Source organism: Cebus imitator, unplaced genomic scaffold (genome assembly GCF_001604975.1).
Source record: "Cebus imitator isolate Cc_AM_T3 unplaced genomic scaffold, Cebus_imitator-1.0 Scaffold425, whole genome shotgun sequence".
NCBI lineage: Eukaryota > Metazoa > Chordata > Mammalia > Primates > Cebidae > Cebus > Cebus imitator.
Genome location: NW_016107740.1, coordinates 1,033,306 through 1,048,764, shown reverse-complemented (window position 1 = coordinate 1,048,764; position 15,459 = coordinate 1,033,306). Strand labels below are relative to the sequence as shown.

General features: G+C 37.6%; 1 protein-coding gene across 6 annotated transcripts in view; it reads left to right on the top strand.

The window, feature by feature from the left end:
* NSUN7 (NOP2/Sun RNA methyltransferase family member 7) overlaps positions 1-15,459 on the top strand; it is a 49,962-nt gene that overhangs the window by 28,140 nt on the left and 6,363 nt on the right. For 4 of the 6 annotated variants that reach the window (XM_017509871.2, XM_037731841.1, XM_017509870.2 and 1 more), the window contains 3 exons: positions 2,265-2,408; positions 6,236-6,337; positions 10,621-10,738. In XM_017509871.2, coding sequence (XP_017365360.1) covers positions 2,265-2,408; positions 6,236-6,337; positions 10,621-10,738 — 364 coding nt within the window. The remainder of the gene's footprint in view (positions 1-2,264; positions 2,409-6,235; positions 6,338-10,620; positions 10,739-15,459) is intronic. The other 2 variants (XM_037731840.1, XM_017509872.2) reach the window with 2 other exon arrangements.

The window sequence follows — 15,459 nt, the reverse complement described above, 5'->3', positions numbered from 1 at the left end:
GTCCATACTCAAGAGAATTGAAAACATATATTCACACAAAAGCTTGCACATGAATGTTCATAGCACTGTTATTTATAATATAAATAAATAAATAACATATACTGTTATTTATAGTATATTTTGGTGAATATACTAAAAGAGCCCCTGAATTGTATACTTAAACCTTAAGAAAATCTCTCTGTTCACCCGGCTGACTTGTAAGGTGAGAAAGGTGCTGCAGAAAGGCAAGAAGCACAAGAGGTCAACCTGGAAGTTTAATTTGGACCTTACTCATCCAGTAGAAGATGGAGTTTTTGATTCTGGAAATTTTGGTACCTTCCCTAGTGAATATCTATGGTTCTGTTCCCCAGTTTTGCATTTTTTCTGTTTTAAAATAGGAACAGTTTCTACAGGAGAAGTTTAAAGTTAATGACAAAACTGGAAATCTCGGGAATGTTGTTTACATTAAATGCTTCAAGAATAAAATCACAGTTGTTTCTGAGAAACAGTTCTCTAAAAGGTTTGTACTTATGCAAATTTTCATTAAATTATAGTTTAGAGTCAATGGTAAAACTCGAAATCTCAGGAATGTTGTTCGCATTGAACGCTTCAAGAATAAAATCACTGTTGTTTCTGAGAAACAGTTCTCGAAAAGGTATTTGAAATACCTTACTAAGAAATACCTTAAGAAGAACAATCTTCGGGATTGACTTTGAGTGGTTGCATCTGACAAGGAGACTTAGGAACTTCGTTACTTCCAGATTAATCAAGGGGAAGATGAATCAGAGTCAGAGGACTAGGCAAAGGCTTCCCTTACAGGGCTTTGCTTACTAATAAAATAAAAGAAGTATACATGAGAAATGCCAAGAAATTGGCTTTTAGTTTATCAGTGAATAAAATATATTGTACTCTTAAAAAAATAAATCAGAACCAAAAACTGGACAATTTTTCTTAGTGAGACATTTTAGCGGACTTCTCTCAAATTGAAAACAAATTAGTAGGATAAGTAAGGATATAGAAGATGGAAGCAACATGATCAGCAGCTTAACCAAACTAACATGTATAGAACACTGTACCTAGTAACTGCATAGCACACATAAATACCAAAAGTTACTACATGCTGGGCCAGGAAGCAGATTTCAGTGACTTCCAGATAACTGAAATCATACAAAGTAGTAGTAGTAGTTGTTTTAGAGACTGGGTCTTACCGTCACCCAGGCTGGAGTGCAGTGGTATGATCCTGGCTCACTACAGCTTGACCTCCTTGGTGCAAGCAGTCCTCCCACTTCAGCATTCCAAGTAGCTGCAATTACAGGCACACGCTACCACTCTCAGCTTTTTTCTTTTTTTTTTTTTTTTTTTGAGACAAGGCTGCACTATGTTACCCAAGCTGGTCTCGGACTACTGGCTTCAAGCGATCCTCCTGCCTCAGCTTCCCAAAGTGCTGGGATTACAGGCATGAGCCACCACACCTAGCCTATAATGTTTTCCAACCATAGTGGAATCAAGCCAGAAATCAGTTAAAAAAATGTAACTAGGAAATCCCAGTACATTTTTGATTTTTTTTTTTTTTTAGATGGAGTTTCACTCTTGTTGCCCAGGCTGGAGTGCAATGGCACGATCTCAGCTCACTGCAACCTCTGCCTCCCAGGTCCAAGTGATTCTCCTGCCTCAGCTTCCCGAGTAGTTGGGATTACAGGTGCTTGCCACCATGCCTGGCCAATTTTTTGTATTTTTAGTAGAGACAGGGTTCTACCATGTTGGTAAGGCTGGTCTCGAACTTCTGACCTCAGGTGATCCACCCACTTTGGTCTCAAAAGTGCTGGGATTACAGGCGTGAGCCCTTGCTATAGAATAGACGCCACGCTGAGCTTAGCTACTTTATCTCAGTCTCACCACCGTTATATGAAGTAGCTATCCCATTTTATGAAGAAGGAAATGGAGGCTTAGGGAGATTAAAACGCACAGCTAGTAAATAGTGAAGTTGGGAGTCACATTTTTCTGTCTCTGAAGTCCATTTCTTCCCTACTATATCCTGCAGTTCCAAATGAGAAATTTAATTTTAAATTTCAAAATCATTTCAGGTGAAGGAGAAAGCATTCTATTAATAGGATTCCTGTATTAACTTTGGGTAGATATCAGAGAAGAATAGCTCTCTTTTCTAACTACATTAAAATGAATTTTTGTGAGGTTGAGGATTTTAAAATGTAGAATAAATAGATACAAATACTACATTAAGATTTTTCATTAATATTTTACATTAATTTTTCTGTGTTTTTCCCCAGATATTGAAATACTTCATGACCTGTTTATTAACATTGAATCAAAGGATCACAGGTTACAGAAAGTTAAAGTGATTTTGCTGCTACCTCGTTGTTCAGGACTGGGTGTTAGTAATCCAGTAGAATTTATCTTAAATGAACATGAAGGTACTTGTTTTAATTTCTAAATTATTGAAATTAGTTGACAGTTTAAAATATAAAACTATTTAAAATTGTTAAAATAGCATATCTGATATATCTGATTAATAAATAATAGCTACCATATAAAAAGTACTTACTATGTGTAAATTCCTTTACCCCTGTTACTCATTTAATCCTTACACTAATCCTGTGGGAAATAGACCAGGATGATATTCAAAATATTTAATAATTGGAATAATGTAGGCAATCAGAAAAGATACGGGCCAGTATGCTATTTGAATATACCAGAGCTCTTGATGTAAGTGTCAAAATTTACCAGCACTCCATAGACGAAAATACTGAGATTCAAAGATTGATTCATTTTTCTCAGGTCAAACAACTAGAGACAGAATTAGGATTCAAATTTAGATCTGTTTGACTCTAGAGTTTATGTTCTAAACATGACCCTAATTAAATCATAATGAGAGTATTTCAAACACAAAGGTATTTTAATCTCCAGGATGTATGCTTTATAAAATGAACATCTCCGACTAAATACAGAAGCATTTACATTTAATTTTATTGGCTTTTAAATACATTTTAAGGAATTATTATTTAACACTAACATTTGTTGAGCACTTAGATGTAAGGCCCTGGGCATGACACTTTTCCTGGATTATTTCCAAGATTATTTCTTGTGAAAGTCTTCACAAGAATTCTGTGAAGTAGTAGTAACTTGTTATCTCTGTTTTACAAATAAGGAATCCAAGGCTCAGAGAAGTTAATGAAGTCTCCTAGGATCATTTGGCTAGTAAGTGGCAGAGCTTGGATTCAAATACAACTAGTCTGACTCTGAGACTGGCACTTTTAATGACTCTCTTAATCACATTATATTGCCTCAAATTAAATGAAACTTATTCTCACCCCTTGCTTATACTGAAAGGCTTGGATAAGGTTAATTAGAATATTAGAAAAAGAAGACACTCCACCAACATTCAGAATATAGTAACTGTTTTCTGTTTCTAGCAAGGACAGAAAGAGGAGGAAGAGAAATGGAGAGAAAGGGGCTAATATTTATTGAATACAACAGTGTCCCAGGCATCGTTCTAGGTAGTGTTCACGTACCGTCACTTAGTAGTCACAATAACTTTTTGAGGATAGTGTTCTTATAATTGTAGGAAAAAAAACCAAGACTTAGAAAAATTAAACGAGTTGCTTATGGTCATGTAGCTAGTAAGTAGGGAAGCTGGGATTCAAATTCAGGTCAGTTAGCACCTTTTCTTTCCACTAAATGACACTGTCTTTAACTGGGTTTAAACTGGACCACATGGAATTTTGACTTGCTGTAGAAAATTTCTTTCCAGAGAGACTTAAACAGAGAATAAACAATTCAGATGGTAGGTAGACTGAGAAAATTTCCAGATGAACTTCAAAAAATAATCAAATATCAATTAGTAGACACTGAAAGAAAAGGGGGAAAAAAGGGGGGGAAGAAATAGCAGCTCTAATAAGAGCTGTCAAGAGAACTAGAGCCCAGAACTGTGAGACTCTGGCCTTATCCTGGGCCATTTTGATGTGGAAATCCAGAAAAAAACACATATTAAAAATAAACTAAAGGCAGCCAGGTGCAGTGGCTCATGCCTGTAATCCCAGTACTTTGGGAGGCCGAGGTGGGTGGATCTCTTGAGGTCAGTAGTTTGAGACCAGCCTGGCTAACATGGTAAAACCCTGTCTCTGCTAAAAATACAAAATAGCTGGACATGGTGGCATGCACCTCTAATCCCAGCTACTCAGGAGTCTGAGGCAGGAGATTTGCTTGAACCAGGGAGGTGGAGGTTGCAGTGAGCCGAGATGGCGCCACTGCATTCCAGCCTGGGAAACAGAGCGAGGCTCTGTCTCAAAAATAAATAAAATAAAATAAAATAAAGGCCAGGGGAGAAAAGCCCGAAGGAAAATACAAACAAGGAAAGGGGGAAAGGAAAACATTTTCTAGGTACTGGTAATGTTTTGAAAACCTTGATGAGATGATAGGATAAGCTAAGAAGTGGGCGTATCCTGAAGTAAGGTGGGCTTTTGAAGAAACCTGGGCTCTGAGGAGCTAAAAGCCAGAGCAAATAAGTAGCTGCTGACCTACGGTGGGAACGTTAGTCAGAAACTAGTGGGGGTGAATCCAAAAGATTATTTTATTAAACTTAGATACAAGGTAGAATGCATCAATAAGGAATTAGTTTTAAACACTTTTTTTTTTTTTTTTTTGAAACAGAGTCTCGCTCTGTTTCTCAGCTGGAGTGCAATGGCTCTGTCTTGGCTTACTGCAACGTCTTCCTCCCAGGTTCAAGCAATTCTCCTGCCTCAGCCTTCTGAGTAGTTGGGATTACAGATGCCCGCCACCACGCCCGGCTAATTTTTGTATTTTTAGTAGAGATGGGGTTTCACCATGTTGGCCAGGCTGGTAAAAACATTTTAACATTGAAAAATATTAGAACCATTGAGGAATATATGAAGTTGGTCCTTGCTAACAACTTGGAATTATTTTAAGATAGAATTAAAGAATTGGATGATATGGCTTTAGAGTATAATAATTTGTAATAGTCCTTTAAAAACTAATGTATAGTTTTAGAACAGAGACAAAAAATGTGAAATATAGGCCAGGCACACTGGCTCACACCTGTAATCCCTCCACTTTGGGAGGCTGAGGTGGGTAGATCAGTTGAGGCCAGGATTTTGAGACCAGCCGGGCCAACATGGTGAAACCGCATCTCTACTAAAAATACAAAAATTAGCTGGGCATAGTGGCACATGTCTGTAGTCCCAGCTACTCAGGAGGCTGAGGCACAAAATCACTTGAACCTGGGAGGCGGAGGTTGCAGTGAGCCGAGACTTTGCCAGTGCACTCCAGCCGGGACAACAGAGTAAGATCCCGTCGCAAAAAAACAGCAACAACAACAATAACAAAAAACAAACAATCCCTCATGAAATGTAAAACTAAATTGGGAAGAAATGGAGTTTAATTAACCTTTAGTGATACTATTGGAATGGGCAACAGCCACATACATACATGGTATAAATAATTGGCTGCTCTACTCTAGGGAGTTCTAGAAAGCCAGTTGAATACAGAGTTTAGAAGTTGGGGCCCTCTGGTCAGATTTCTGAGTTAGAATCCTGGCTGTCCACTTAGTAGCTATATAACCTTAGACAAGTTGTTTAATGTATGTTTAAACAATTATCTCAATGTTAACAGGGATGGTGATGCTTCAAGGAGTTGTTAAAATAATCTACATGAAGTAGCATTCAGTATATCTTCATTAATATTATCAATACATATGTTTACATTATTTTTCAAAAACTAAAAATTGTAAGATATTATTGCTTAATCTGTTATGAAGGCATACATTTGCTTTTCTGAATTTTTTCTTCCAAGGTTTCTTTTGGAAAGTTTGTATTTTAACTGTATCTTTGTGTGTTCCCAGATTTGACTATAGCCCATTAGTTTTTATTTTGGAAAATAAACCTTATTTTCTCTTTCCAATATTAGTCTCTAGACTATTGTATTTCCTCTTCTGTATCTAAATGACTTAAATGACTACTTGGATGACTATCTCATGGGAACTTGGAGAAAAAAATATTAAAATTTTCAATATTCTTTTTGAAAAGCCATAATAAAGTGAAACAGAATTAACTTTATTGTTCTAATTTTTAAGTCAATATTTTAATATCATCAATTTAGTTTTCATAGATATTTTCCATGAAAAACTTTTATTGGTAGGCAAAATGACTGAAAACTTGTGATGATAACAAAATGTAAAAAGTTTTTAATGGTGCTACATTTAAAAGCATTTCTTTTTAAAATTCAGATACAGAATTCCTTAAAGATCACTCTCAAGGAGGCATATCAGAGGACAAACTTCACATTCTTGCCCAACAGCAGTATGAACAGCTAACACATGCAATGAAATGTAAGTTTGTCAAGGTCACCATTTTGTTAAAACACAGTGTACATTTTAGAAATATTAGTCTTTCACCATCTTATAATCAAGCAATGAAGTGTGAGCCATGAGCAGATTTTTCAGAACATCAGTCTCACTGTCTTCAAATAACAAAATATTTATCTTTACCAATTTAATCTCAGTTTTTAGAATATATGTTTTACTATAATAAACAGGTTAGCAAGCATAATTTACCAATTTTGTAATGCTGAAGTAAAATTATGTGCATTTATAATTGTAGTGTCAGCTTTCCTGTTTCTTCTCTTTGATTTCTTACTTGATGTAATTTTTCTGTTTTCATTGTGCCTACCCCTAACAACTCTTCTGTAGTCCAAATTTTAGTCAAACTCTTATTTCTCTCAGTGCTAAGTAGAGAACAGAGAGGTGCAATTGTAGATAAAGCCTAGATCTCTTGATTTGAAGTCTGAGTAACAAGGTGGCACTTTGAGTAATTTATATCATTGCTTTAATCACTTCATTTAGATTTTGAGTACCACTGCCTTTCCACATATACACACAGTAATCTAGATGTCTCTGAGAAATAAATAAGCTTTTACTAATTCAGTATATATTTATAAAGTACCTACTTTAGGTAGGGCATTAAGCTGTATGTAAGGTGTTTCAGTGTTAGCAAATCCTGACCTGCAAAGGCTTAAAGATAAATGGATATGGGCATAGACCCTATCCATATTATGGATATAGATCTATGGGTATAGATCATTCAGTAAATAAATATATAAACACATATGAGGTAGAAATAAGGCCTAATAGAAATCACAGAGGTCACAGCTTGCCAGGAGTAAAAGCAAAAAATAAATATGTAAAAGAAAGCACAGAGGAGGGGCCTTTTCTTTTAGTTTATATTGCTAATAGATATTCAATTTGAACATGATATGAATATGATCTGGGAAATGAGTTGATGGGAAGATCAGGAATTTGGTAAATAATAAACCTTTTATGTATTTTAATTGGATATTTAAAGCTTAAAAAAGCTTCAGAAAGAATCTGCAAAGCAAAGGGAGTTTAATGACACATAAGCTCTTTTATGATGCCAAATGAACATAAAATTGGCAACTCTTGAGATTATGGCAGATAATATTACTGGAAGACATACCATAAGTCAAACAATTTGTATTTAATTTTCCCATAAGACCATACTATCTTAGGTAGTTAAGTGTGTAATTAGGGGTTTGACTGTAAATTTTGATAGAACTGACTAAAAGCCCCATACGAAATGAACCACATAAAAGATAATTATGTAATCTGTCATGGGATTAGAGTAAAAACAAATAAAAATAAAAACAAAAAACAAAAGATAACTGCTCAGTCCTCTTGCTAGTTGTGAAAATAATTTTTTAAATATTTAAGCACTTATTGATTACTTATTATATGCCAGGCACCTGCTACTTACTTTATATATATATATATATATATATAATTTTATTTAATAATCACCAAATCTTCTTCCTTAGCTTCCATGCTGTCTTTGACCAGAGCAACAAGGGGGCCTGGGCACCCCTAATTCCCTTACCCTGTAAGACTCACAGCCTTGCCACTACTCTCTACTTTAAAATCCTAAGTTGGGGCCAGGTGTGGTAGCTCATGCCTGTAATCCCAGTACGTTGAGAGACCAAGCTGGGCAGATCACTTGAGGCCAGACTAGACAACATGGTAAGATCCCATCTCTGCTAAAAATACTAACATTAGCTGGGCATGTTGGCACATGCCTGTAGTCCCAGCTACTTGGGAGGCTGAGATATGAGAATCACTTGTTGTAGTGAGCCGAGATTGCACCACTGCACTGCAGCCTGGAGACTCGGTCTCAAAAAAAAAACAACATTATAAGTGGGCTGGGCATTGTGGCTCATGTCTGAAATCACAGCGCTTTGGGAGGCCAACATGGGAGAGTCACTTGAGGCCAGGAGTTTGAACCAACCTGGACAACATCGTGAAACCCTGCCTCTACAAAAAATAAAAAAGTTATCTAGGCATCAGGGCATGTAGGCTACTTAGAGGATGAGGTGGGAGGATCACTTGAGCCCAGAAGTTGGAGGTTGCAGTGAGCCATGATCACCTCACTGCAATCCAGCCGGAGCAACAGAGCAAGACCCCACCTCTAAAAAGAATACAAATAAATCAAATAATAAGAAACATGTCTCCTTATATCCTTTATACCTATGAATGACAGTTAACTCAGGAAGCCCCGACTCCAGGTCATTCCTCATCTCCTATACTCTGGTCTCCATAACTCTCCTCATAGCCTTTTGTCCACGTCTCTCTGTGCTCTCTAGAATTTATAGTCCCTCATCCACAAAAATTCCCTCTATTTTAACTTCTTTGAATGTCTTCCCCCTTTGTAAAAAATCCCTGTAACTTGCCTTTCCCCTGGGAACAGTGTGTCAATCTTTCCTCTCCTCCTTTTGTGAGCCTATTACATCACACGTTCACTCCTGCCACTAAACTGAAATGGTCCTGTGAGGATCACCAGTGAGACCCATGCTGTGGCGTCAGTTCCCAGCCCTCGTCTACCTTGGTCTGTCTGTGGCAGTTGACATAAGTGGTCACTTCCTCTCCCTTCACATGCTTACGTCACTTGTCTTCCAGTGCACCATCTTCTAGGCCTTCTCTCTGGCTTCCCCTTCTCAGTCTCCCTTACTGGGACCTCTCTGTCTCAACACCCTATTTAACATGGGAGTGTGCACAGTCCATGCTTTGGATCTTTTTTCTGGCTATACTTACTCCTGTGGTGATTTTGTCTTGTCTCATTTTAAACACATTTATGTGACTCCCACATCTATATTTCTAATCTAAACTTCCTCTCGAAACTCTAAGCTTGTATCTCCAGCTGCCTTCTTGACATCTCCACTTAGGGACTCAGGCATCTCAAAGCTGACATGTCCAAGATGGAAGCCCTGGTCTTCCTCCTGCCATGCCTGTTCCTCCCGCAGTACTGCCATTTCAGTTAATGATAGTTTTAGTTTTCTACTCACTTAGGCTAAAAACGTTAGCATTATCCATGATTTCTCTTTCCTACTCACAGCCAGTCTGTCAGTGTATGAGATAGATTCTATATTCAACTTATATCCAGAATATATTTAGCTACCACCACCACTACCACGATGTCCAAACCCTCATCACCTCACACTTGGATTACTGCAATGACCTCCTAATTTCTCTACCAACCTCTGCCCCGCCCTCTACAGTCTATTCTGAACATAGCAATTGGAGTGATCTTGTTAAAACATGTGGCTTCCCATCATAACCCAAGTAAAAAAATCTAAGTCCTTCTGGTGGCCCACAAGTCCCTGTACTATCTAATGCTCAGACCATGCTTTTTGACCTTGACTCTCACTACTCTCTTCATTCCCTCTGCTGTGATCGAACCGGCCCCTTCACTTTCCTTGAACATCCCAGCACCAGGTTGACTTCAGGTCTTTACCCTTGCTGTTCCTTTACTTTAGAATGCTTTTCTCTAAATAGCTCTGTGGCTGGTTCCTTAGTCTACCCACAGTTTGGCATCTCCACAATGCTTTCTCTTACTGCTCTATTTCGCGGTATTTCTCCTGGAACTATCTCTATCTCTCACCCCTGCTCTGCTTTTCTCCATAGCATTGATCACCTAACAGTACTACATAGTTTTTGTATTTATCTCTTTCTTATTGTCTTTCTCCTCTACTAGAAAGTAAGCTCCACAGGGGCATGGATTTTGGTTTGTGTTGTTCACTGATATATCCCAAAGCCTAGAACAGTGCCTGCCTGGCAGCTGGTAGGTGCTGAATAAGTATTGCAGGTGGTAGTATTACCTCATTTTACGGATGAAAAATGTAAGACTTTAAGTAATTTGCCCAGGCTCATAGATGAGTAAGTGACAGAATTGGGATTCACATCTAAGTCTGTCTGTTTCTAGAGTCTACTAAGCTATTTAGGCGCTATCGCTTGTAGAAGAATGGCTGGAAGTATCAAGTTCATGGTAACCTGCAGGATTTGTTTCTTTGTGTTTATAACTAAGTTGGCCTCATTTTTTATTGAATTTTCAACTTCCATACAATCCAGTTAGATTGACTTTACTTCCTAGCTACAGAATAAGTTTCTAAGACAAGCTTTTGCTTTAAAGGGGAGCCATTCAAGCATCTGGGGAAATCATTCTCATCAAAACCATGTGGTATTAGTATCAAATAGATGTTTGGAAACATAGCACATTTGTAAGGATTGTAATGGGGTTGTTACAGTCATTGCATCTTCTTCTAATATAGTTACTAAGGCTCAAGCAGTTGTTTACTGCACATGTTCAGTTTATCCAGAAGAAAATGAAGCTGTTGTTAAGAAAGCACTGGAATTTCAAGACCTTGGGAATAAAGTACAACCTTATAGGTAAGAAAAGGAAGGATTCTTCTAAACTCAAATAAGTATTTTTTTAAATGAAAAATATGATTTTCTAAGTTATATAAAGACATTCTAGTTTTTAAAATTATATTTTAGTATGATAAAACAGCCTAACTTCTTATAAATTTAACATAAATTCCATAGGGCCTTTTTCTTTTTCTTTTTTTTTTTTGGAGATGGAGTCTCACTCTGTCATCCATACTGGAGTGCAGTGGCATGATCTCGGCTCACTGCAACCTCTGCCTCCTGGGTTTGAACGATTCTCCTGCCTCAGCCTCCGAAGTAGTTGGGATTACAGGCATGTGCCACCACACCTGGCTAATTTTTGTATTTTTAGTAGAGACAGGGTTTCACCATGTTGGCCAGGCAGGTCTCAAACGCCTGACCTCAAATGATCCACCCGCCTCAGCCTCCCAAATTGCTGGGATTACAGGCATGAGCCACTGTGCCAGGCCCTATAGAACCCTTTTCAACAGCTTGGCATGAGCATTTTCTTATACATCAAAAGACTCTTTTGTTTTTGTTATTTTATGTTTGTTTAACACCTGTCATGGACATCTATGTTTTTGTTATTATTAAAGCTAAAGGCATTTTGGTTTTGACTTCATTGATTTCTGGATAAATGGATCCAAATTTATTGTCCCCATTTTAGATACATGCATGCCTTAGTATAATAAAAAGTATATAAAATATTCTTAGAAAATAGAAAATTTGGTTTATTATCTGAAAGAGTATACATTCATTAAGCCGTTTTAGCCTTTGGTACCCACCAGGATATAACCCAGAGAACTGTAATAGTTTCTGGAGAAAATGCTACAGTAAACTAGAGGTAGAGAGAAAGAGCATTAACGCTGCAGTGTGAACTGTGGACATCAAGATAAGGAGTAGATCTCAGGAATAGATGACACTACTTAGTTCCTTAAGGTCATGACAATGAATAAAATTATTTTAAACCTCACTTTGATTTTTTTTTTTAACTTATTTCTTATTTCTCCTGTAGTGAACTTCTCTTCTAATTTTTTTTTTTTTTTTTGAGATGGAATCTCACTCTGTCACCCAGGCTGGAGTGCAGTAGCGTGATCTCTGCTCACTGCCACCTCCCCCTCCCGGGTTCAAGTGATTCTCATGCCTCAGCTGAGATTATAGGTGCACACCACCATGCCCAGCCATTTTTTGTATTTTTAGTATAGATGAGGTTTCACTATGTTGCCCAGGCTGGTCCCGAACTGCTGGCCTCAAGTGATCTGCCTGCCTTGGTTTCCCAAAGTGCTGGGATTACAGGCGTGAATGAGCCAGCACACCCGGCTCCTCCTCTAATTCTTAATATGCATATTGTCTGCTCCCTCCCTTTAAAGTGATATTTTTCCTTTGCCCGTTTCACAAGTGGACAAAGTCACACTTCTATTTTCTTTCTTGCTGACTTTCCTTATATAGTAGCTCCTTTTGGTAGCTGAGAGCCAACCTCATGTTCTGAGAGCTCCTCAACATAGCGTTAGCTAAATCATCATCCATTGGCAAAGGGTATTACTGAAGGTATGCAATCAAATTGGTGAATGTGGAATGCGTACCTCTTGATTTACTAGGAATAAGAGTTTTAGGAATATGATATGGCTGGCCTGGTATGGTGGCTCACACCTGTAATCCCAGCACTTTAAGAGGCCAAGCTGGGCACATAGCTTGACCTTAGGTGTTCACGATGAGCCGGGGCAACATCATGAAACCCTGTGTGTTTTTCAAAAAAGAATGTGATATGGCAAACATGGAGGAATATTGATTTTGTTTCAGGCAAGCCATGATTAATGATTAATCTATAATATGGCATAAAAGGCACAAGTTTAAATATAAAGACAGAATCCATAATTCTGATTGGTTTGAGATTTGAGCTCAAGCTGGAGAGTATATATTGAAGAGGGTTATAACTACTTGTTGGGGATGTTGTCAAATTATGCATTGCCCAGGGAAATATACTAGATAGTCTCTAAGAATCACTTCCTATTACCTCAAAGTGGTAGAATTTAGAGTTGAAAGCAATATTACATGTCATTTAATCTCATTGCCTACCTGTTGCTTATATTTCTTTTTAATGTTCCAGAAATATTCAGCTCATTTGGACTTCAGCTGTCATGATAAAATTTGCAAATTTGTACATTTTTTGATCCCCTATTGTAAAAATTTCACATTACAGAATATAACTTAAAAAGAAAGCCTTTTTCTAAATCCCATCCTCTTATTAATAATTGTTCTTAACAATTTGTAGTCTTCTAGATTTTTCCACCATAGAATGTGAATATTTTAAGTTTTAATTGGTATTGTCAAATTACTACCAAAACATCCATTCTTATAAACCTGTTTTCCCACAGCTTCACAAATGCTGAGCCTCATCAGACTTAAAATCTTACTCACCTGTGAGATGAAACATGAGATTTCATTACTGATTGTATTTTCATTTCTCTATTACTGAGGTTGAGCATGCTTTCTATTTACTGACTGGTCAGTGTAGTGTGATGGTTAAAAGCAGGGATTCCAGAGCAGACGTTGTCAAACATTTTTGCTCAAACAATCCTGAATTTTTTTTTTTTTTTTTTTTTTGAGATGGAGTCTTGTTCTGTTGCCCAGGCTGGAGTGCAGTACTGCAATTTCAACTCACTGCAACGTCTGCCTCTTGGGTTCAAGCCATTCGCTTGCCTCAGCCTCCCAAGTAGCTGGGATTACAGGCACCTGCCACCACACCCGGCTAATTTTTGTATTTTTAATAGGGGACTGCAGGAGTGCACCACCACACCTGGCTCATTTTTGTATTTTTTTGTAGAGATAGTTTCACCATGTTGGCCAGCCTTGTCTCAAACTCCTGACCTCAAGTGACCCACCCACCTTGGCCTCCCAAAGTGCTGGGATTACAGGCATGAGCCACCGTGCCTGGCCCCTAAACATTTTTGAATAACTATGTATTTTGTTCTTTATTTTAGAGTTAATGTCTAACATTTACATCATAAGTTTAAATAGCTGCAAAATATCTTATTTCTGGAATATTATGTTGCATATTTGTTTTAAGTATATTTCTGTTAAATGTTTGGACCTGCAGATTTATTTATCTTATTTGATTTATGGGAAAATGTTAAATTTGTTACCTATTTTACATAACTAATTCTCATTGTCAGAACCAAATTTACCTTGTCAGAAAAAGTCTGACTTTAATTCAAATAAACATTAATATTCTCTTTTGATTTTCTTCTGAATTTGACTTCTAAGATAGATATATAGAAATAAGAAAGGGAAAGGGAGGGAGGAAGCGAGTGTAGGAGAGAGGAAGGGAGAAAGGGAGGGAACAAAGGAGGAAGGAAGGGAGGCTTGCTGAATGTGAAACCCTCTTAAAGATTTCTTACCGAAACTCTGCATGCCATGGGAGAAGAGGGCCACATTTTTGAATTGTCCCTTCGTTAGCACCCTGGAGATGTTAACATCCCAGGACAATGTACCATAACAAGGCAGTGACAGTTACACCTTTTTTGTTAAGTGGGAAAAGGGTATTGTGAAGGGAGAGGTGGCTGTGAAATACAGTTAATGATATTACCTAGTCATTAGATCCTTGTGGGGATTAAATATATTAACATATGAACAGTATCTGGCACATAATAAATGTACAACAATTTTCAGCTGTTATTATTTATTTATAAATTGCATGTTCATGAACTTTCCCACTTTTTTCAACTGGATTTTTCTTTTTTTCTCTTCACATGTCTTATTATATATTATGAAGAGTTGCTGTTTTCATATGAATTACAGATATTTTTCAGATTGTTTAACTTTTTATTTTTAAATAAAAACTTGAATTAAAAATTTGCTTTATAGGTTGAGCGTGGTGGCTCATGCCTGTAATCTCAGCACTTTGGGAGGCTGAGGTGGGTGGATCATTTGAGCTCAAGTTTTCGAGACCAGCCTGGGCAACGTGGCGAAACCCTGTCTCTACAAAAAAAATACAAAAATTGACCAGGTGTGGTGGTGTGCTTCTGTAGACCCAGCTACTCAGAAAGTTGAGGTGGGAAGATTGCTTGAGCCCAAGAGGTCAAGGCTGTGGTGAGCCAAGATTGAGTCACTGCACTGCACTCCAGCCTGGGTGATAGAGTGAAACTCTTGTCTAAAAAAAGAAGAAAAAAGAAAAGAGAAAGTAATTGCTTTACAGTAATTAATTTCTGTGTAGACATTTGTCTCAATGTTTTCCTTATGGATTCTACATTTTGTATTATGTGAATTCCTAGCTTATGGATGCTTTTGTCAGTTTTCTTTTAGTACTTTTATAATTTCATCTTTTTTATATTTAAATAATTGATTTTTCTGCTGTTTACTTTGGTAAAAGAGTCAAGCATGGATCAAGGTTTATTTTTTCCCCAAATAATCTTTCCTTAACCCCTGTTCCCTGTTGATTTAAAATGTCATCTTTTAAAAATATGCTTTAGCCCATAATCTCAGCACTATGAGAGGCTGAGGCATGCGGATCATGAGGTGAGATCTCCTGGCCAACATGGTGAAACTGTGTCTCTACTAAAAATACAAAAATTAGCCTGGTGTGGCAGTGTGCATCTATAGTCCCAGCTACTCAGGAGGCTGAGGCAGGATAATTGCCTGATCCCAGGAGGACGAGGCTGCAGTGAGCCAAGATGATGCCACTGCATTCCAGCCTGGGCAACAGAGTGAGACTCCATCTCAAAAAA